Source organism: Uloborus diversus, chromosome 7, assembly GCF_026930045.1.
Source record: "Uloborus diversus isolate 005 chromosome 7, Udiv.v.3.1, whole genome shotgun sequence".
Classification (NCBI taxonomy): domain Eukaryota; kingdom Metazoa; phylum Arthropoda; class Arachnida; order Araneae; family Uloboridae; genus Uloborus; species Uloborus diversus.
Window position 1 is genome coordinate 163,239,132 of NC_072737.1, and position 25,162 is coordinate 163,264,293.

Consider the following 25,162-nt stretch of genomic DNA (forward strand, 5'->3'; position numbering starts at 1 on the left):
CGTATATCCACGTGTGGTCGGGTTGAAAAAAAAAACTCAATATTCATTCAGAGGCGAGCAAAATGGAAATGAAGGCTGATTTTCGAGAGAAAATTTTTTCGCGAATACAATACTTCCTTTTTTGTAAAAGGAAGTAAAAATCGAAACGGGATATATGGCTAGTTTTGAACCGTTTCTATGGTCATGAGAGAAAATTATCTGAGTTTCGGAGGGATATCGCCAAATCTGGATACACCACTGTTCTTAGCAAAAAACAAATGAACTGATATTTTTTTGTCCTTCTAATGTAAGAAACATCAGAGCCTGATTTATGATTACGTCAATGCAGGGTTTAATTTCGAACGAAAGAAGTAGGGGAGCCCTATAGTCTGCAGCACTTATTTCAATGATTAAATAATCTGAATGTCGTTCTATATGTAAAAATTCATAGAATTAAAAGTCTTACACTTTAACTATTGAATATTTGTACTGAATTTTCGGGGGAAATATAATCAACGGGTAAGCATACCCATGGTATTTGTATTTAGTATCTTATGTTTAATCATTCCTCGGAGCCGATTTGGATTTTACTATTAATCTAATGTCTGTTTATATTAATGACTGATTTTTTCCCTTCCCTTATTGCGTCGCAGACTCCTGAAAAAAAAAAAATCCTACTATGAGGGCCTAATGGCCCCCTAGTCTATAACATAAACGAGCTGATGTGTGCATCACACGACTTCCTTTTACTCCAATTCAATGTCATTTCCCCATTATTGGCAATTTTAATGTGATTCAATAGTTTACTCTCTAAATATCACCAACAGTGGCCAAATTGAAACCAAATTTAAAAAAAAAGGAAAGAATCGCTGAATTTGTCATCAAGTTGGCGACAAAACATGGTGACCAAAAGACTGGCGATATATCGCCAAGTGTCCGACAAATTTTAACACCACTTGAGTTTAGATCGAAATTAACAATGATTTCCCCTCCAAAAGGGGCGAAATACCCCCTTAGGAACATCCGAATGCAACCAAAAAGGAAGGTACACAACTACACCCTATTAGGAGTCTACGTATCAAATTTCAACTTTCTACGATATACCGTTTTTGAGTTATGCGACAAACATACGCACATACATACGTACATTTTTCGCGAATACAATACTTCCTTTTTTGTAAAAGGAAGTAAAAAGGTTTAGTTTTCTTCAGTATTTTATTCACCGTCAATATACGCTCAAACCTATAACATATGCAGCAGCAAAAAAGTGTGCGGTTTCAACCTTAGCGCTTTTTTTTATTATACTGTTTAGGGGTCCCTGTGGATGTGTTTGGCCTACTGTCCGGAAATTTCGAAATAATCCTGAGATACATAATATGCAACACATAAAGATCATTGACATTGATTCATAAAGCGCATTTTTCCTTTTAAATATTTTCACATTTTGTTTTTTAAACTATTTCACGAACATAGAAACAAAATAGAAAACTCTGTCAGTTGATAGCAAAAAATAAATAAATAAGTATTAAAAAACTAAATAAATGAATGGACGAAGGAAAAATATTCAATTGAATTGAAAGAAACAAAAAGACTTAGAAAATTTAAAAGGAAAACGTTAAAAAATTCTTCGGTATCCTGCGGCTTTTTGAAAGGCGAGAGAGGCACTCTTTAAGAAGCGCATGCGCCGTAAGAAGTAACAACGATTGGTTTCCATAGCGACTTTGACGTCATTGCCCGGGCATTCCTAGATGTTTGGGGAGATCTGCTTTAAAAGAGGTTTTGTTTGACTAAAGTGAGTTTAAATAGATTTGACACAACATTATTATCTATCTTGTGTATTAACTTATTTTTTATTTATTTTATTTTTTAATTCCAAACGCCGCGCCGACAAGACAGATAATATTGCTTTTGGTCTCACACACGAAAAAAGATTTTTTTCAGGTATATTAAATGACTGGAATTTGAAAATTTAAGCCTCGCATTTGCGTTCTAAACTTTTGATTTTGAAACTTGATGAATGCGGTGAGAAAAATATTTTAATTGAAAATGTATTGCATTTGCGTAACATAATTATGAAATATACGCAAGAATAATTTTTTATAACTAATAATACTCACTTCTTTGTATATCATGCAAATAATTTATGATATTTGCATACAGCCATTACAAATTGGAGTTAATTGAAAATTGTTTGTTTACTCGTTTTTAATATCCAAACCAAAAGGTTTGCTGCTTCCTGTTCTGAAAGAATCGTTTTAATAATTTAAAAAATATATATATTATTAATATTTTCTTCAGAGAAAACAATTTATTTCTCTCTCTAAAACGTATTTCTTATTTCTTTCTGGATCGTACAAACGTATTATTTAATTTAATGCATGTTATTTACCTTTCCTGTTTATTTCGTTCTATTCCTCCATTTAAAAAAAAAAATAGAAAACGGATTTTTCATCTTTTTCAAATCCAGTTTTGAAACTGCATAAAGCATAGTTTAAATAAAAGATACTTTTACAGGTGTTTTCGACTCTTGGCTATGGCTTTTTTTTTTTTTTTTTTTAACGCAGAAAGAGTTATTTCTAAAACTAAGGAGAAGAATTTAAGTTGTTCAATATCCTACTCGCTAGATGGCACCAGTAAAAGAAACTAAGTTAATTTGTGCCGCTTTTCTCAAAATGAAAACTATTTTAATAATTAATTTGAAATAAAAATTGTATTCAAAAAGAAAATCATTCCAATATTTTGCTGATATTTTCAAACTGGAAATATTCTGTAATTTTTCAATCCATATTTTAAAATTCGAACTGAAACGTTTAATTTTTAGTGAAAAAACAAATAGGTGCTATAGTACCTATTTCATTCAAAATACGATACGATGATACGAGTAGACTAAGAACCTATTTTCACAAGAATGTTAATCATAAAGAAAGTAAAATTTTTTCCCGACAAAATAGCACCTATACAATGAAACCTCGATTTTACGTTTCTCCAACTGGGTTTAAAAACGTAAAATACGGGAAAACGTAAAATGCATGCGGGCAGTACTTAGCAGCAGAATAGATGATGGGACCCGATGAAAAAATATTAAATGCGGGAAAAGCGTAGATTTGGGAAACGTAAAACTGAAGTTTCACTGTATATCGCTATCATTGAGGGACAAGTCTACCGTGCAGGGAGCGTAAAAGGTATAAAGCAGGCACTCAAAGATGACAAATTTTCTGCAGATTTTCTGCAAATATCTTCAACTTCAAGAAACAATTTTTCAGAAATTCGGCACAATTTCTGTCGAGTTTTTCAACTGAGAAGTAAATCTAAGATCTCCTCAATTGAAACGCTTATTCGGCTCAAACCATGACATTTTCGAACGAAAAGAATTATGTAATGAATAACGATTACAGTAAAACCTGTAAAGTTGACTACCTTTGTAAGTTGACCACCTGCCTATGTTGACCACTTTTGTGAGGAACGGAATTAGTCCTATCTTATATAATGAAGGAAAACCTCTGTAACTTGACCACCTCTCTATCTTGACCACCTATTATACATCTTGACCATACATATCTTGACCACTAATATACATCAGCTTTGGTTTGGGGTATTGTAAAAAACCCTTTGTAAGTTGACCACTTGGCAAAAGCATTAGAGTGTACAAAAAGTTTAATCAGAGATGCCTCAAAGAAGCAACTAGACATTTTAGAAAAACCTATGAATATTTACGATTCCATCGAAAAACATTGGGCTAATGTTAAGTCCCAAAAAAATGCGCCAAACTTCAATAAAGATTTATTTTGTTGAAAAGTGGATTGCCATGGTTACAAATGTACAGGAAAAAATCGAATGAAGAATTTGAGTCACTTTTGACTTGTTATAAATTTTTAGGAATTGTTAATATCAAGTAAGTATTTTTTTTTTTATAAGCTATGAGACTTTTTTTTTTTTTGGATCGATTTACAGAAATTTTGAACTTGTATGATACTTTACACGCCATTCTGGTAAATAATCTCTAAAAATATTTAAACAACATTTTTTTTTATTGTTTTAAAGTAATTTTAATCAATGAAAGTGAGTTTAAAGTATTCCAATTAGTTAAAAAATGAATGCATAGGGTAAGAAATGACAAAAAAAAAAACTTTACTATCCTCTATAAGTTGACCACCTGTCTAAGTTGACCACCAAATTACTGCACCGCAAGAGGTCAACTTACACAGGTTTCACTGTATACAAAAATAATTCATATTTGAAGTTTTAGTTTTCTCCGAATTATTTGCGATTTATTTATAAACATCACATAATTTTTCCCGTGCGAAAATGTCGAGTTTCGAGTCGAATAAAGGTCATTTCTGGGAGCTTAAAACTTTCTTCAAGGTCGAAAAATCTGCAGAAATAGTGCTGAACTTAAGCAAATTACACCTTTAATATGAAGATATTTCCAGAAATTCTGCAGACAAACGTAATTGTGAGGGGTCATCAAAAAAAGTGTATTTTGATTTGAAGAGAATGAAATATAAAACAGTAGGTATAACAGAAAATTACTAAAACATAAAATACAGTCTAAAAGAAAAAAGTACGTCACGGGACACTCGGCAGAAGTGATAACTTTCATAGGATTAAATTATTATCATTATTTAATCCTATGAAATTAACAGTTGGCTTATGGTAGCTATAATAAGCAACAAAATTTTTCCATTGTTTGTTATCTAAAAATCTTGCCAAGACTGCGTCAAATACAGTTCCGTGACTTGTAGTGACTTCTTCTGACTTATTAATCATTTGTAATTGTAATTTGGATTGTAGAAACGATACTAAATTTTTAGCTCGATCAGAAGCAAAATAAACATTAAAATCTCCGGTCAAAATTAAAGGAATTGTATAATAATCTTCATTAACTAAAGCAGAACCTTCTTGTGTATAATTTAAAAGCTGTTTATGAATAAATTGCATAATACTTGAAATGCTTTTGTTCGGGGAGATTTTTATTCTTTGATCACCATTCAGACTACTTTTAAACATAAGTTTTGATGTCGACGCAAAAACAATAGATTAAATGACGCGTCGTTTCTAAATATTTCGTTTATCAGAAAAAACACTCAAACTTACGAAACATTATAGATTTTACTCTGTGATGAACAAATTAAATGTTTATTTATTATTTTTTGTTTTCTCGGCCGTCCCCAACCCCCGCGTTGCGAAGTCTGCGGGGATGAAGTTCGTTTAAAATATGTACATCTTATCACAGTTCAAAACCCTAAATGAAGCGAGATATTTTTAGTATAACTAATCGCAAAAATGTTTTTGTTTTGAAAATAAATTTGAAGATTAAATGCTGTTTTGAATATGTATTGTTTACAATGTTATTGGAAATATATTGTATTATTAAACTCACCTTTCGTTAGAAGATTGCGTTATGTTGCGACGATCATCCATCGTCTGTTAGTTTCATTATTTTTTCTACTATCACTTTACGCTTAAAGCTTACCCAAAGAGTAAAGAAACAAAATTTCCCCGACCATGCGCGCTTCTGTCGTATGCACGAACGAAAGGAATGCCAGACGAGAGTTGCGCCGTCACGCGCGTTATGTCACAAATTGGTTTATCCTCCCATGAGAAGTTATCCCTTCAAAAAAAAAAAAAAATAGAACCGACCTTCAAAATTGCTCTAAATAAAAAATAATTTTATCCTTTCAGACCATTCAGACTACTTTTAAACATAAGTTTTGATGTCGGCGCAAAAACAATAGATTAAATGACGCGTCGTTTCTAAATATTTCGTTTATCAGAAGACACTCAAACTTACGAAACATTTTAGATTTTACTCTGTGATGAACAAATTATATGTTTATTTATTATTTTTGTTATTTCGGCCGTCCCCTATATCCTCGCGTTGCGGAGTCTGCGGGGATGTACCGTATTACCCCGCATTAGCCGACATGCCGGAAAAAAGCGAGGTTGACCAGCGTACCGGGAAATTCGAATTTTCCGGCATGCCGGAAAATTCAAAGTTAATTTTGAAACCACACAAAAGTAAATTTTCCCCTCTGTTTCAACCGCAAAGCAAACTCTACGAGGAAAAATAATAATAAATTCCCAAAGTAATCTGATTTTCAAAAACGAACCAATAAATTTCAGGTCGTCGAGATGAAAAAAATTCGTGGTAGTTTGATGATGCATTATCTTACTACAGTTAATAAATATTTGTACAATATTACACTGTTTATTAATACTAATAAACTGATCTGTACTGCCTGGCTAAGCACAAAAATGGAATCTGCAGCTGAGCTCAAAATGAGCAATCTGAAATCAATTTTAAATTTTTATGTTTCCGTGTATTTTATTTAGATGCCACTTTTTCAGGAATTTTATTTTAATATTTCCCATTCACAAATATTCATAAAACAATGTATTTAGGTAGTATATGTTACAAAGAATCACCTAGTGACAATAATTTGGATAAAACGTGTAGATACAAATTATACTCATGTGCTTAGCACACCAGTATAGAGCTTTTATTATTTCTTTGAGCAATCACGATTGCTTATTGTTCTCATTTGATTATTTTGATGTCCTATGATTTTATTTTCTCACCAACACCCTCTGCCTGCACCACCGTCGTGTCGACGGGCCTCACGATGCTGCTCCTCTTGCGAAAACCGTCTCCAGGTTGCGTCCATATCTTACACACACACGCCTACACACACTCATGCCTGCGCACAGACACAAACACACCCTCCTACACACACACACATACACATACACACACTCATGCTTGCACACGGACACAAACACATATGCCTACATACACACACACACAAACGAACGCCTACACACACGCGCGCGTACACACACAGCACTGCATGCACAACAAGCACACATATGCATACATACACACACGCACCCACACACATGCGCCTACACAAACATACACGCGCATTCATACACACACACGCTCGTGATTGCAAAAAACATAATTTGAATTCAAGATGCCAAAAATTCAAATTAATATTTTTATTTTTTATGTTGAATATGTATTTGTTATAGTATTAAATTTTTATGTTTTTTTTAACCTTGTTTTTTCCGGCATACTGGAAAGGACCAGGAAAGGGTTGTTGAAAATCTGATGACCCTCATATTTGAGGTATGCCGGCAAATGCGGGGTAATACGGTAGTTTGTTCTAATTATGTACACCTTTTCACAGTTCAAAACCCTGAATGAAGCGAGATATTTTTAGTATAACTAATCGCAAAAATGTTTTTGTTTTGAAAATAAATTTAAAGGTTTAATACTGTTTTAAAATGTTTATTGTAAATAGATGTTATCACCGTAAACAAACCACAAGGTTAAGCTTAAATCTGAAACGATAAAATTGGCGTATTATTACGACCAGACTAGGATCTACATTTTGCCCTTCCCCCTGCAAAAACCACCAGGGACCCTAACCGCACACTTTATTGGATCTTCCCCCCCCCCCCAAGTAACTAACTTTTTAACGAGTGACTGTTTGAAAGTTAAAGTCAGTTTAGATTTTATTCTGTGATGCACAAATTAAATGTTCATTTTTTATTTTTTTATTTTCTTGGCCGTCCCCAACCCCCGCGTTGCGTAGTCTGTGGTTATGAAGTTTGTTTAAAATATGTACACCTTATCATAGTTCGAAACCCTCAATGAAGCGAGATATTTTTAGTATAAATAATCGCAAAAATGTTTTTTGTTTTGAAAATAAATTTAAAGATTAAATGCTGTTTTGAATATATATTGTTTACAATGTCATTGGTATTAAATTGTATTGTTAAACTCACCTTTCGTTAGGCGATTGCATTATGTTGCGACGATCATTCATCTTCTGTTAGTTTCATTACTTTTTCTACTATCACTTAACGCTTAAAGCTGACCCAGAGAGTAAAGAAACAGAGTTTCTCCGAGCATGCGCGCATCTGTCTTATGCGCGAACGAAAGGAATGCCAGACGAGAGTTGCGTCGTTACGCGTTATGTCACAAATCGGTTAACACGCCCATAAGAAGTAATCACTTCAAAAAGTTATTGCGCTAATTCGTCTTTTATTCTCATAGTACGCACATTCAAATGGCTGTCCGAATCAAGCGAAGTCCGGTTTGTTGGAGTCCGGATTAATGAGGATTTATTGTACTTGAAACAAGGGTGGATCCAAAACGTTCTTGAAACCAAAATGTCGAGTAAGTCATCTATAGGGGGGCTAACGGTGACCATTGTTACTCGCCAGTAACACCCTATAACTTTACCGTGACGTGTTGTGCGATCAGGAAAGTAATTTTAAACATAAAAGTTTTTATTGTCTTCTCATTCGTTGCGTTTATCCTGAAGTATATTATTTAAGATAATCCTTCTTTTAGTTTTTCTTTTATCCTAGAAGAAGAATTAAAAGAATCTCTCCTTAGTTCTTTTAACCTAAAATAAAGTAACTTCTTAATAATTCCTCTTTTATCCCCTCCTCAAGACCCTTAACGACTCCCTCCTTAATTTTTTTTACACAAAAGTACCTTTATTAGAATAATTCTTTATTTATCCTAAGAGAAGAATGAAAAGAATCCCTTTAAAATTATTTTATACTAAAGTATCTTCTTAAGGATGATTCTCCTTTTATCCTAAAAGAAGAATTAAAACAACCCCTTCTTAATTCTTCTTTTATCCCAGTTATCTTCTTCGGGATACTTCTTTTAATCATTCTTTTATCTAAACAGAGGTATTAAAAGAACCCCCTTTAATTCTTCTGTTATTCTAGAAGAAGAATTAAAAGAACCCCTTTTTTATTATTTTATGCTAGAAGAAGAATTAAAAGAACCCTTTTTTTTTATTATTTTATGCTAGAAGAAGAATTAAAAGAACCCTTACCTAATTCTTCTGTCCTCAATTCTTCTTTTTCCAAGAAGAAGAGTTAAAAGAACCCCTCCTTAATTTTTCTTTTCCCTAGAAGAATAATTAAAAAATCCTTCCTTAATTCTTCTTTTATCCTAAAAGAAGAATTAAAAGAACTCCTCCTTCATTCTTCTTTTTGTTCTGAAGTATCTTGTTCAGGATAATTCTTTTTTGTACTAAAAGAAGAATTTTAAAAAACCCTCCTTAATTCATCTTTTATCCTTAAGTACAGTGAAACCTGTGTAAATTGACCACTTGCGGTACACTACTTTAGTGGTCAACTGAAACAAGTGATCAACTTATAGAGGTTCAATTATATGATATAGATCTAATTCTGTGCCTGAAAATAGCGGTCAACTTGGACAGGTGGTCAAATGACAAGGGTAGTCAACTTTACAGGTTTTACTGTATCTTCATTAAAATAATTCTTATTTTAATACTTCATTCATCCAAAAAGAAGTGTTCAAAGAACCCCTCCTTTTTTTCTTCATTTATCCTAAAGTTTCTTATTTTCTTCCAGCAGACAGGAGGGTTAAAAGACAACAACAGCAACGACCCAGGAATAACAAGAGATCACGTGTCTGCATCCCGCGAAGTCATGCAAGGTTTGGACATTGAAGACAGGCGAACACCCATTCTCTCACTTTTCGGGTGGTTGAAGAGGCCGCAACCTATAATCCCTGCCAATTACAACCGACAGAGATTGTCTAAAAATATTGACAAAGTTTCCAAAATCCTCTTTCCTTTGTCCTTCGGTACCTTTGTCTCAGCTTACTTCTTGACGTACGCGGTCATCAAGCCGACGCATTCTGAAAATTGGGAGCTTCTAAGTAACGGGTATACGAACTAATGTTTTGATTCAGATGTCAAGAAAAAAAAAAAATTCTGCTGGCACATTTGACCCTATACTGCGTTTACGGGAAAGATAGACTAGATGTAAACAAAAGAAAAAAAAACGCCATTTGGCTTCGTCAATCATCTGTTTGGCGTAGACTAACATAACGAATCGGTGCCAAGCGGATGGCGAATATTAGTTTACTTTCTTTTTTTTTTCATGCCAGAGAAAATCCCCAAAAGAGACAAACCTTCTGGCAACCCATTTTTTTTAAACTTTCAGTCTATCTTTTCTGTGAACAGACTACAGTTTTCAGTTCATACTGATAACTCAAAGAGATTTTGTTATAAAAAATCAAACATTTTAGCAAAGGAACTATCGACCGCATGTGGTCCTTCTCGGATTAATTTTCAATACAAAATATTTTGATATTGACATTGGAAAAAATAAATAGTGCACGTACATGACTTTAGAGGTGCAAAGTATTTCTGAAAATATTAGTATTGGAACCAACCTCGTTGAATATTTTCTTATGTTGATTGTGATGAACAGGTACTTGTGTGCCTTTTCGTTCATTGATGACTCAGTTTTCTAAATAGGTAGCTGATTCATCATTGCTGTTTGCCTTTCGGAAAGAAGAACGGCTCAGTTTTCCCAACAAATAGCTGATTTATGAAAGCTGTTTGCCTTTAGGAAAGAAGAACAGCTCAGATTTCTGAACAGGTAGCTGGTTCATCATAGCTGATTGCCTTTCGGAAAGAAGAACGGCTCTGCTTTCCAAACTGGTAGCTGATTCGTCATAGCTGTTTGCCTTTCGGAAAAGATGAATGTCTCAGCTTTCCAAACAGGTAGCTGATTCTTTACAGCCCGTTTGCCTTTCGGAAAGAAGAGCGGCTCAGCTTCCCAAACAGGTAGCTGATCCATCATAGCTGTTTGCCTTTCGAAAAAGAAGAAGTGCGGAATTATTTGTGTCATTTTCAGAGTTTATCTATATCACTGCAATTGCCTACAATTACAATGAGATAATTTAAAAAGATCATCGATTTTTTAATCGAAAGCATGGATGCGAGAACCAATGGCATACATGCATATCTATATATTGCCCATAGGTGACATTATGCTATTTTTTATAAAAATTAGCAAAAGAATCGAAATCAGGGAGAACACCCTAGACTTTAGTCGAATAGAATCTATGCTCTACTGTACTTTTCTTCTATGCTATGCAGCACCCCACTTTTATGAAACAAAGCAATGAGAATTTTCGTCTCGTTTTGCAAATTATTCAAAAAGGGGAGGGGGAGGGAGACGGAGAAGCTTTGTACGTTATATTTCCCTTTCTGAATGTATAAAGTATTTATATACAAACAGAACTTTCTAAATTTATTGAATGAATACAAACAGATTTCCAAACATTTAGTTTTCAACGTTCATGTGCTTCGAATATAAAATGAAATATATCAAAAGTGTTCTTTTGAGGGTACGCCGTAACTTCCTTAATACGTCATCAAACTTTTTTTTAAAAAAGTGTTAAACTTAAAGACATTTTTCACCACTATCGGCGAGAAACAAACGAATAATATCCACATTTTGGCTATTTTTCGAAAAATTACACTTAAAAAACGGATTTTTGAACTCCCGCTGTCGAACATGAATGCTTCGTTCAGTCAGCTTCTTCTTCTTTTTTTTTTTTTTTTGACGATATTTCTCCCTTATAAACTGAAAGAATATTGGTCTTTTCTTGACTTTATAAAAGATTTTCAATATTTGCATTAATGTGTATTTGCATTGTTTTACATCAATAAAGTAAGTTTAAAGACATGAACAACATCGACAAACCTTCCCCACGTTGCCGAAATTGGTGGCTATACACTGGCAATGCTAGTGTTGCAAAAACAGATACAAGAAGCTAGCAAATATTCTTATTGTGTATTCTCGTTGTAAAAGTGGGGTGCTTGAAGTTACAAAATCAAAGTCACTCATTTTTTTCCTTTAAAATTCATCATTCTAGCTGTTATTGAAAGAGTTTACTCCCTTTCAAGAAAAGTGCTTTGAAATATATTCAGATTTTACGAAAGTAGATGAATTTAAGGTACAACCTTCCTTTTTTCGCACAAAATGATGCAAAACTATGTCAGCAAAATAACGATTCTATGCAAAACAACAATATTTTGTTGTCATGAACGGAGCTGAATTTTTGTACCATGCTTTATTTATTTTATGCAAGAAAATTTTAAAATTTTTTCAATAAATTAGCGTCCAGTGTTGTCCAATGAGACGTATAAATTGAGTGCAAATTTGCATGCACTCTTGAAAATAAATTTCAATGTTTCACCAAGAAATTGGTTCAATTTAGGGAAATTTAGTCGCAACCATTTTATTGGAGACTAGCTGATTTGCCCGGCTTTGCCCGGTCTACCTTGAAAATAAAAATTGTGTCAAGTGACGTATATTCAACAATCAGGCGTAAAAAATAACTAAAAAAACCATCATGATTTCCCTTCCAAACAATGACGACATATATTAAAATACTTTTAAGAAATTAAATCCAGAAAGATGATCTAAAAAGCGTAACCATGGAAACACAATAAAATAATATTAAGGAATTAAAATGCGAAAGAAATTGGTTCACAATTTGAATGGAATCGCGATTTCTTAAACTTGATTTAAAAAGGCTTGTAACGTTTTTTCCTTTTGAGATAAAAGCTTATTTTTTCGACCATAGATAGACCAGAGTTAGATCTGGAGTAAAAAAGGTCGATTTATCCAATTGCGTCAAAAAGAAAGCTGTGTGACAATTCCTTCACTTTTTATTGATTCATTTAATGAAGAAACTAGTGCCTAAATTTCAGCTAAGCCTAAAAAAAGTCGAGCTAAAAACGCTAATAACTCCCGTCGTAATAAAGTTAGAGCATTGAAACAAACTGCGTAGAACGCGGAAAATTCTACCCTTTCTAACGATATGTAATATTAGTATGTGTAAGTCATTTTTCATCCCCATATTCGGGAATTTATGTTAAAGTTGGGCCTAAATTGGAAAAAAAAAAAGAACCATTCATCGAATTTTATTCAAACTGGTCTGCAAACCTTTTCAGGACTTAAAGGAACAAACTGTGAAAATTTCAGCGCAATCGGATATGTATAGTTCTCGACTTTTGCAAGTTCAAACACCCAGACGCTTTTTAGGGACTTCATTTTATACTATGTAGAGATAAATTTCACAAATGCAATGATGCGTTTACAAACTAGTGACCACCAAAAGCACCATTACATCGATGAAACCTATCCCCAAAAAGCTGGTTCGACTAAAAGATCCTAGATTTAACCAAGGGCGCTTATATAGGGGGGCAAGGAGGCTTGAGCCCCCCTTTGAAATTAGAGCTTCCTTGTTTTTAGTACTTTTTTCTTTGCAAAAATGTAAAAACATTTCTTCTCCAGCCATTAATGAATAAGTTATTTAAAATGTCAAATTTTAAGGACTCTAATCTGTCCAGAAATCGGTTTCCATGGGGAAAATATCCTGCAAAACCATGGTTAAAATATGAATATCTGAGCCCCCCCCCCTTACAATTTTGCATATGGGCCCTATGGATTTAACCAATTTCTTGGTGAAACATTGAACTTGATTTTTAAGATTGTGTGCAAATCCAATAAAATCATGCGAGGATGACAAAAGTTAAAATAACAGTAGAATCTTGTTTATCCAGATCTTTGAACTATCGGGATAAAAGTTGAAGGTTTTTTTTTTTAAACTTATGTTAAAATACATAGTTTTGAAATATGTTTGCAGGAACGCAAGTACACTAAGCCAGGAACTAAGTTAAGAAAAAAAAATCTGCAAAGTAAACCAGTCGTAACAGTTTTCAAAAAATATCACTATCTCAAATACTTGAAATTAAGATGCAATTAAAAAGTTACCTGCAAAACGTAGGCTAAAAAGCTTTTTTTTTTTTTTTTTTTTGACTCCATTATAGATTTAGGAGCCTTTTTTGTTTACTACAGGCTTACTCAAAAATCTGCGGCGGGCGTCGCAGCGTCACACTGTTGCTACTTTTTTTTCCAAGAAATAATAGGAACTTTCTTTTATATGTTATGTCTTACAAACAGTTCGATGTAAAAAAAAAAGTTGAAGCTTTTTTTTTTTAAACTTATGTTAAAATACATAGTTTTGAAATATGTTTGCAAGAACGCAAGTACACTAAGCCAGGAACTAAGTTAAGAGAAAAAAATCTGCAAAGTAAACCAGTCGTAACAGTTTTAAAAAAATATCACTATCTCAAATACTTGAAATTAAGATGCTAATTAAAAAGTTACCTGCAAAACGTAGGCTAAAAAGCTTTTTTTTTTTTTTGACTCCATTATAGATTTAGGAGCCTTTTTTGTTTACTACAGGCTTACTCAAAAATCTGCGGCGGGCGTCGCAGCGTCACACTGTTGCTACTTTTTTTCCCAAGAAATAATAGGAACTTTCTTTTATATGTTATGTCTTACAAACAGTTCGATGTAATTATGTTACAAAACATTATCTTTTGTTTTTATAAACATCAAGTCTACCTTTATACTGTTCAACCATGGATTGTATGGATTTGGCAAACGTCCAGTTGAGACGAGTCTATCTGAATGAGGGTGAAAAGTAAAAATTTGATGAGCGTGTTCTGCTTAATTTAGAGGCTAGCATTTATCTGCAAACGCTGACATCCCTAAAAGCTAATAGATGCGTCCATTTCCGCCTGTAAACCGGATGTTTGCCTCTCTATACAATCCGTGGGCAGACAGCATTAGGTAGTTAACGATTTGGTTTGGTTTTTACCCATACTCTCCTGATTATCCGGAGTTTTGATCATCCGGATTTCCTTTGATCCTAGTTAGTCAGGATAAATGAGATTGTACTGTACATCCTTTTTTTTTTTTTTTTTTTTTGACGTGTGTGAAGAATAAACTGAGTTTCAGGTACATTAGCAGATTCATAATTTCTGATCACCAATAATATATTCAAGCAGGATTTAACCAATTTCTTGGTGAAACATTGAACTATATTTTCAACAGCATAGGTTTGATTATAACGAACTTTAAAATCTTCATCTTTTGAGAAAATTATTTTGAAAAACAATCGAAGTAGATGAAATTTATAGGAGTAAATATTACTTTAAATAAAGCACTTATCCTTACAATCTTTTCATCATATCTCATGTAGGTTCTCTACTTAACTAGAATGATATTTCTACAGTGCGTTTAAAAGACGTATTTAGCGAGCGTGGAGTTCACATCCTCATTCCATAATTTCAATCAAAATAATTTTCTAACATGTTTGTACATAAGTATCATCTTTTTCTCACCATATGGTGTGGCGTATGGCAACTTTATTCATAATGCTCATAATAATCATGTATACATATGTATGTACGTATATATTAAATTAAATATACACATATATATACAGGGTATTTCAAAATGAATAGCGGGGTTTTAACATGTTACACTATTTACTATACCAAACTTACAGCCACAAGTGATATATCAAATGAAAGAGAAACTCAAACAGTTTTTTGTTTGTTGGCATCAATGCGCATGCGCGTGGAATGTTTCTGTACTTCTTATCTGGATACTTGACAACTATGGCTCTTCCCTCAACTGACACAAGATGAACCAGAAAACTTCATCTTTCAGCAAGATGGTGCGCCGTCTCACTGGCATAACGAGGTACGCGATTGGCTTAACCTAACTGTACCCGACCGCTGGATTGGCCGTAAGGGGCCTAATGACAGGGCTTGTTTCCCATGGCCTCCACGGTCACCCGACCTAACGCCCTGTGATTTCTATCTTTGGGGGTTTATTAAGGACCGTGTGTATGTGCCTCCACTGCCAGCCGACCTTCCCGAATTATGGAACAGGATTGAAACAGCTGTTGCAGCAATTACTAATGAGACACCCATCAAAGTTGGGGAAGAACTCGCATATCGTCTTGAAGTGTGCCGAGTGACGAATGGTGCTCACACTGAACACTTGTAGGCTATTAGGTAAAACTGTTTGAGTTTCTCTTTCATTTGATGTATCACTTGTGGCTGTAAGTTTGGTGTAATAAATATTATAACATGTTAAAACCCCGCTATTCATTTTGAAACACCCTGTACATGTATTCGTAGATAGATACAGAATGTATTTGAAAAAAAAGAGCCCAACTTTAAGAGGCGACAGAACACTGCTAGACGATTCGGAATCACACTGCATTCAGGGTCAGAAATGCCTTTTTCATGCGGTAGAAGTAAGATTCGACTATGATTTTAGAAGACACTGGGCACAAATTTATTTGGTGTCCCCCCCTCCCCATCCACTTATTCTATAGTGAAGATATTTTGCGTTAACACCGACAAGTGCTGAATTTGGCTGTACTTTTAATTGCAATATACTGTACAATATAGTGCTGACCAAATTATTAGACTAAGACTGTTTTAAAAGCAAATTCCTTATTGATTACATAACTATAGACACATTAACGAACAGAGAAATAATTATCTAATATTTAGTATGCATTCCCTTGTTCTAAAAGAGCATTTTAAGTCTTTTTGGCATACTTTTCACAAGGTTTACACCATTTCTTAACTTTTTAAAAAAGGAGATAAAAAATTGTTTATACTCACTATTATAATATACTCACTAATTACCTAAAACTAACTTTCAATATAACAGGACACACTAATAAAAAGAACTAGGGAACTGTTTAAGCTGATTGAGGTTATGTTCCTGGTAGGTAGATAAACAAAGAACATAAACAAAGCAGACATGCTGCCACCTGCAAACACTAAATTATGCTAAAATAACGTAATAATCAGTGTACAGCATGTACTGTAATTTAACAGCAAAATAAATAGTATTTTAGTTCAAATAGTGTACAAAAAACAAAACAAAAAAAAAAAACTCTTTAGTCTAATAATTTGGCCAGCACTGCACATTATAAAAGTAGAAGTGATATAGCGTACAATAATTATCCATTATAATATAACATGTTTTCAAGCTTTTCCCGTTGCTGTAAGCCGCAAATATTACAATCTTACTACTATTATATATGCGAAAGTTTGTCTGTATGGATGTATGGATGTATGGATGGATGTTTGTTACTCTTTCACGCAAAAACTACTGAACGGATTTTTATGAAACTTTACAATAATATAGCTTATGCATCAGAATAACACATAGGGTAGTTTTCGTCCCGTTATGGGGGGCAAAACCCCCTTAGGGGGGCAATAAAATACAATTTTCGTATAAATTCTCTAATATAGGGATGAAAAAATACTTGCACATATTTACATTATATGTCCATCGAAAGCTCTGATTTTTCTGCTGAAGATGGCACCTGTTCGAAATTTCTAAGTAGAATAAAAAACGAGTTATGAGCTTTTTAGTTCCATGTTCGAAGGCTTTCCTCAACTCAATACAGTATTTGGTGTATAATCTCAACTCCCTGTCGATAGCGGCAATTGTTGTATTGTTGGCTATCTTTGCTTTTCGTGACTGTTCAAGGCTTTTCTCAAGTCAAATCTTGAAGTAAGATTTTTGCACAAGATTGGCAAATAATACATGATTTGGCTGATCATTTTCCATTTAAACGGAGCTTTAATGTAATTAATGGTTTTTATTAATATTTATGTTGATTGAACACTTACTCATTATCTAATCAATCAGCAGATCGCCAAAATTTTTGCAGAAAGATTTCCGTAGCTGATGCATTTGGCAGTTTTTTTCAACGTCGCTGTTTTTGAAGCCGAAAACTACGTTATAATGTTTCTCAGCTTTCACCATGTAAACAAAATATCGCCAATCAAAGAATCTTTAAAAAACTTCTTTTACTGTGTTAAATAATCCAGCATCTAAATTAGGCAAATCCATAAACAGCACAAAAACTTCCATTAATTTTCCTTTTTGCACAATGTCAAACAATCGCCAAATTTTACTACTTATTTTGGAAACATTTCGGATGAAACTCTTTAGCGCCATTTTATGGTGACCAAAAGTATCTCAGCACCTGGCGATAATATCTCAACGAAAATTAATATCATATCGTTCTACAAAGTAAGGAAAGAAGGGGGGAGCATCATCGAAGGCATCCCAAAAACGATTCAAGCAAATTCGGTAAAATCGCACCAAGAGCCCACAATGATTGAAATTTCCCGAAATAACTAAAGCAAGTATAAGGGGATTACGAGCGCGGCTATATTTTTTTTAAAACTGCGTACTTCAATAGCTATACAGAGAAGGTTTTAGACTCCATGTTAAAAAAAAAAGTATCAAGATTTTTTTAAACACGAGAAGATTAATTTCATGTTTTGGAAATTTGTATATGCTTAAACATAGTGCTTTCGTTTCTAAATCAATACTAATTTGTTCTTTATACTTATTGCTATTTTTGTTTTATGGGTAAGGAAGGAACTCGAATTTTAATCACGTCAAAAAGATGTGTTTTAAATTCTTTCACTTAAAACAGAAAACAAAAGCAAGTAACGATTTTTTCTCATAATTATTACTGACCCAGGCAACGCCGGGTATTTTTGCTAGTTATCTATAATATAACTTTTAAATAAGCAAAAGTGCGATATGCAATGAGTCCAACATAATCTTTACCTACAAGTGCCCTCCAAATATTGGTGTCCTGGACCCGTGCCCCATGTGCCCATGCCTTAATCTGGCTCTGGTTAGAAGGCCTCCCAGGCAATGACGCCCCGATATAAGACGTCACTTTGGAGGGTCACAGTGACGTCCCGATATAAGACGTCACTGTGATCCTCCAAAAGTTTCCTTATTCGGCAAATCTCGTCATCATTCTGCGAAATTTGGAGTTCTATTCGGTAAAACTATCCTAATTCGGCTAAATTTGAGGTGTCATTCTACGAAATTACCATCATTTGGCGAAATTTGGAGTTCCAATCGGCAAATTGAGAATTTTCGTCGTCACAAAAATTTTGAATTCAGAGCAGGCCGGACGAGAGACCATGTCAGCCTAGTCGGAAACTAGGGACCAGGCTTTGGGGGGGGGGGGGAGGCGACACTGACGCAAGAAAGAAAGAAAGAGGGTGAAAAAAGGAACAAAGAAAAAGTGGGGGGGGGGTGGAACTCCGAATAAGAGAAGGCGCAAAGATTAAGTAAAATTTACTGTTTTGGTATGTACTGTTGTGGTACTTAAAATAGAGTTAATTGCTTTCTAGTACGCAGTTTGGACTTTTTCACCCCTTTTTTTCTTCTTTTTACTTTCTTCTATATCTAATATATAGAAGAAAGTATTGGATTCGTGCAAATTTTCGAATTTCGAATTTTGACGGATTCGAACGTTTTGAGGTGTGCTGAGTCCATTTCGACTATTTTTGGAAAATGTCTGTCTGTCTGTGTGTGTGTGTGTATGTATGTATGTGTGTGTGTATGTATGTGTGTCACGTCTGTGTGTGACCAGTTTTTTGTGGCCGCTCTACAGCAAAAACTACCGCATGAAATCGAACGAAATTTGGTACACATATGTGCCCGTATGTGAACTTGTGCCCATTGGTTTTTGGCGCGAATTCCTCCAAGGGGGGGTGGAGCAATGGGACGTTTTTTGAGTTACGCGTGCTTGCTATTCCTCAGGAAGTAACTGGCGGGATCAAACAAAATTTGGTTTATATGTTGCCATTAACAGGAACAGGTGCTGATTCAATTTTGGTGTCAATAACTCAAACGGGGGTTGAGCTATAGAACGTTTTTTGGTCGTCAATTGTGACTGCTGTATCTCAAGAAATAATGAACGGAATGAAAGAAAAATTTATCGGCTAGTAGCCCTTAGTGGGTATAAGAGCTGATTTTATTTTGGTGTCAACAGCTAAAAAAGGGGGTAGTGCAATCACCCGTTCTTTTTTTCCATTGTGAGTGCCCTATCTCAAAAAGTAATGCTACGTTCTGGTTGAAATTTGGAATATATGTGAATCCATATGTAAACCGGCTTTGGTTCAATTTTGACGCCAATCGCTCTAAGAAGTGTTGATTTTTTTTTTTTTTTTTTGTGAATAAAAATAGCTTTATAATTGCAACAATAAGAAAGATAAATCGTAATAGACTGTCGTCTGCGTATTTCTCGTGATTTTAATTGTATGGAAATGATCGGAAAAATTATCTCAATGATTTAAAATTTTTAACTGTTGCCATCCTGTGTTTGTTAACAAATAAATGTTTGTAATTAATTCAAGAAAGGCTTTTAAAATAACTTTCAATTTTCGCTCTTTGCTTTGCTTTTGCAATAATTCAGACATTGGTCAAGTTTTTGCATAATTTTGTTTTTGTTGGGAATATTGCTTCCTCATCAAGCATGGAGAGGGATCAGAAAAAGAAAAGAAAAATATAGAAGAAAGTTTCGTGATGGCCACAACATACTAGTTTCCCTTTACTTTTATTCTCCCCCCTTTTTTCTTCTTTTCCCCTTTTCTTTTCTTTTGCTTTTATTGGGGGGGGGGGGGCGGGAGGGAGCCCGACGACATAACTAAAAAGGGGTCCGACTTGCCTCTCTGCGGCCCTGGTTCAGGTCACACCTGGGCATCAAGGGTACCCATATAGGGGGCAAGAGGGGGATCTAGCCCCCCCCCCCGCCCTTAGAAATTAAAATTTCCTTGCTTGTAGTACTTTTTTCTTTGCTAAAATGTAAAAACATTTCTTCTCCAGCCATTAATGAATAATTAATTTAAAATGTCAAACTTTAATAACTCTAATCTGTACTGAAATCAGTTTCCATGGGGAAAATATCCTGCTAAACCATGGGGAAAATATATGAGCCCCGCTTAAAATTTTACATATGAGCGCCCATGCTGGGCCTGGGCTACTTGTGAAGAAATTAGAACGAATCGGTAGCGTGACGGATGAAACACGTCCTAGGCGAACATCAACACCTGACGATACCGATTCATCTGAATTAGTTCACAAGTAGCTTTAATATTGACTCGTGGCTGGTCTTTCTCATTTTCGCTGGAACTCTGAAGCACCTTTCCGCATGTTTTACAGCCCAGTTTCCAGGAAACGATGACTACTATTTTTCCTTAAAAGATAGCTTTTTTTTTCAAACAGTTGTACAAGAATTTTATACAATAATGTTTTCATGGAAATGGATAGGTATTTTTTGAACACACTGTTAAAACAACCTTACTTTAGACATTCAGTACCTAAAGGGAAAACTTTTGTTCTTCCGAAATCCCGTAGAGCGCCCTCTGCCGTACGATGAAAGCATTTCTGACATTGCAATGCCTGCAATGCCCTGTGGTTCCAAATCATCAGGGTGTATACTCTATCACCTCTTAAAGTTTGACCTTCCTTTTTAGATTCTTCTTGCATATATATCCAATGAAAAACAAAAGTGTTGGATATGTATTTGAGCAGCTGGATAGAATACTGTTACAATGATAAATTTGTTGAAAGTTTCAGGTGGTAAAAAATATGTTATTGAGTTTTATTGACCAAGTATATCATTTGTTGAATCTTGAAAATGTATTGAAATGAGGCTTCCTTTCTTCAAAGTTATGTAAATTGGAAACGACAGACGCCTGAGCTGTTAAATCAAATAGCCCATATATGAATATATACTCCACTGAAAATATAAGGATCGAGAAATTCCATATAGCAGCAAGTTATGTTTTGCGGCAGCTACAAATGCAGAATATGCTCTCCTTCGTCAAGATAAAACACGCGTATTTATTTCATAGTTTGATGCAATTGGTTATGCTTCAAATATAAAAAAGTACTACTTGGAGTCATCGTTGTGTATGATTGGATAAATTCTTCTAGAAAATTTTTAACTAATTTGTTGGTTATAAAAGAATTTGAGATGAAGTGGAAAGTCCCAAATTCGATCTAAGATTCCAAAATCCAAATTCGAATGTTTTTTTTTTTTTTTCAATCATTACAGTTTTACCTTAGGGAAAACAATTATAAAAATGTTGTATTTTTCCATCACAAACTAAAAAAAAACTGCCAAATCTTTATTAGAACTTAGAATTATGCCGGAATCTAATATCAACCGTTTAATAATTTCAAAACTATCACACAGCACTGAAATCTAGTTCGTTTCAAGCAGTGTGTACGGTTGAGCGTTGCTCCTGCGAAGATCAACTCTTCAAAGTCATGAAGTAGAGAGTAATCAAACGAATTTGCACTTGTCTTTCACTGCTCCCGAGTCGTCCGGGGAAAGATAACGGTCTTGAAAAATCCACTGCTTAAAAGAAAAAAACGCACAAGTTTCCTTATGTTCTTTGTTTAGTGGGCTGTATTTTTATTTTCTTTATATTTCACTTTCTCTTTGTTTTGAACGCTGAATTACAATTTTTTCAGTAAGATCGGGAGTGAACTCAATCTATTACTCACACCCTACACTGTAAAAAAATTCCGAAAATTTACTGGTTATTTCCGTGGAACATTTCAGGATTTCAGAGGTTTTGACCTCCGAATCAGATCCGCGGTCAGACCTGAGGTCTGAACTCCATAAAATCCAGTATCTTCGTCAAAAAGTTTCCTGAATTGCTAAAAGATGCACAAAGGAGTACTTTTCACTGGTGTGAAAACTATTTTTTGCTACCAGTTTAAAGATTGACTGAGAGTGTTTATTAAGTGCATCGGCTTTAGCTTGAGCACGTCCACGTCCGGATCGTCTAAGTTCCCAAAGGGAACAAATAAGTCGCTGGACAGTTGCAGCTTAGCGAAGCAGGAATTGCAGGCAGGACTATGCTTGATTCTTGCCTGCAATTTTCGCGTGCTTTGGCCATGGTTGCTCTAATGCTTCTGGAGCTTTCTTGGTAAATCAGGAAAAATCTACTCAATAACATTAAACCTACTTAACTTAAACCTACACTTCAGCCTACTTAATTTTTCCAGAAGGTTCCGGAGAGATGATTGACTTTGGCAGGGGAGATTTTCCAATAATTCAGAAAGTTTCAACGACAATTTCAGAAAGGTTACTGACTTTTATCAGAAAACGTTCCTGGTTTTTGCAAGATATGTTACTGGCTGAAATTGGACACATCAGCTGCCTATTGTTTTCCAGGAACGTTTCTGAATCCATTTTACAGTTTATATGTCACGATTGTTTCCCTTTACCTCGTAGAAACTGAAAAGCGAATGTAGTACAAAATAGCTTATATTCCAAAATTCTGTAAATTCCGAAATTCGGGCATGTTAAAGATCGGAATTTCGGACTTTGTATATACATATGATAATTGAACGAAGTTGAACTACTACCACTGTGCCTTAAGTCTTCTCATTGTTATTATTTCAATTATTTATTTTTGTATTTATTTGTCAAATTTAGTACATTGCGCCGAAAGTGCCAGAATTTCTAAAAAATGATAGTAAAACATGCTGGCATATAAATTAAGTGTATTTAGTTTCTTTCTTTTCTTTTCTTTTTTTTTTTTTTTTTTTGGAACTTCTACTTTCTGGTCGAAACCTGAAATTCTATGAAGATTTCATTCCAAATCAGCTGAAATTTCATATTTTTTACATGTATAGAATCTGCAGCAAATTTACTTCCAATTTATTTCTCAAAAATATCAAACTCCTCAAATAGTTGCTTCAATCCTTAACGTTTCTTGGCATGGACTTGAAAAAATCTTCAATCATAATTCTGATTTCAATCTGATACCTCAAATCTGGGTTATGTCATTTTGTTTTAACATTCTTCGATATGATATTTAAAGTCAATTTCATGCAATCTTAATTATTATTGCTCAAAAAAGAATATCCAAGTTTTAAAAAATTATATTTGATAAACTATTACACTTACAGCTATAAATGATACATTAAAACAAAAATAAACTGTCTAAATTTTATTGAACGTACGTAACTACTTAAACGCGTACATTCCGCACTAGCACAGCCAGAAGATCTTCTGAAGGGGTCACAACCTTAGATCATTGAGACATAGATGAAGCAAGTTGGAGTGGTTATTGAGGCAGGAATCTTCGCGAGGAAAAGTGAGGGGAGACCACGTGACTGCGACCTTTCACGGAAAACGTTTCGCCAGAACTACACAAAATCTTGTAGGGATTTGAATAGTCGTCAGTTTTAATTTTTTACCTTCTGCCTTAAATGCTTTGGCACATTTTTTTTTATGTCACCCCGCAAGCGCATAGTTTACTGATTCATGGATAAGTTTTTTTTCTCAATTTCTACAGTAAGTTTTTGAGTTATGCAGACTTAAAAATAGCTCTAAAAGTTGCGCTCATTGAGAAATAAGAGTTAGTATTTCACACACGTTTTCGAAACAAAGTAAATAGCAGCAAAGTAGAGTTCTTTACGATGAACAGAAATTTCTTTATTCTTTTTCTCTTTCCTTTTATAGTGCAAGATAGTTTTTTTTTTTTTTACTATTTCATGCCTACTGGAAATGAATAAAAAATTAAATTTGTGAAAATGATGTTAAAAGTTTTAAATGGTAATGTATTTCAAACTATTTTTTAGCCTATCTTCCCCGTAAAAGTTTTTTTTTTCTTTTAGAAAATGAATGAAGATTTTATCTATTGACAAAAAAAAACCCAAAACCACAAAGAAAATTTTCAAAAATAAATAAATTGAGTGATGAAAGAAAAAAAAAAACTTTCAAAAGACGAACTGCAATTTTTCCTCCCAAACTTGGATGTTTGAATCTTGTTTATAGTTTTACTTTTCAGCAAAGGATTTTTTTTTTAATTCGATCGCTGAATAATAGAGAAAATTTTAGAAAATCTAAAGATTTATAATACTTTGTGTTCACAATTCGAAAAAAGTTCTTTGTGAAATCCGAAATGCAATTTTCCCATAGACTTCACAAGTTAGAGGTTGGCTGATTTTAGAGAAGTGCTTTCATTGCGCACATTATTTTATTGCGTGTAAAAGTGGTTGGTGAAATGAAAAAGTGTTAATATTTTGTTTTAAGGAGACATATTTTGTCAGCAAACAGTTTTTTTAAACGAGAAAAAAGTGTATTTCCCGAATGTTCTGTTATATTAAACGTAAATCCTCTTATACGTAACATTTATCTAGTCAATTTAGTTATTGTGAAAGAGTAGTAGTGCTCTCCCCTTTTTTTCGTCAAACTAGAAAAAAATACGCCGGCTCATCAGCTTAAGTTTAGCGGTTTTGGATCGGATTTTTCATTGGTGCGGAGTTAGGGTTACCAGAGCAAAGCTTTGGATTTTTACAAAATTGCCAAAAAAATAATATTTTATTTAATAAATAATTCCCGTGCCGCTAATAATTGCTCGCAGTGAAAAATCACCAAACGCGATAACTTGATAGAAAAGACAACCACTCAAACAGGCGCTCCGATCCAAAATGGCTGATCTTAAGCTGATGTGCCGGCTCGTATTGTACAGTAAGGTTTTAGGTCAAACAGGACATATGAGAAACGCGAACACACCTTTCTAATCGTGTTTAGATCAAACCGAAACTAGGTCAAATTGGAGACACCTTCAAAAAAAGAAGAAAAAACTTG

At 34.1% G+C, this 25,162-nt stretch overlaps 1 protein-coding gene across 1 annotated transcript in view; it reads left to right on the top strand.

The window, feature by feature from the left end:
- The window catches only part of LOC129227011 (glutamate-gated chloride channel-like), a 122,072-nt gene extending 112,086 nt beyond the window's left edge, over window positions 1-9,986 (top strand). Inside the window, exon 9 of the mRNA XM_054861640.1 lies at window positions 9,388-9,986. Coding sequence (XP_054717615.1) covers window positions 9,388-9,714 — 327 coding nt within the window. The 3' untranslated portion in view covers window positions 9,715-9,986. The remainder of the gene's footprint in view (window positions 1-9,387) is intronic.
- The last annotated feature ends 15,176 nt before the right edge of the window (window positions 9,987-25,162 follow it).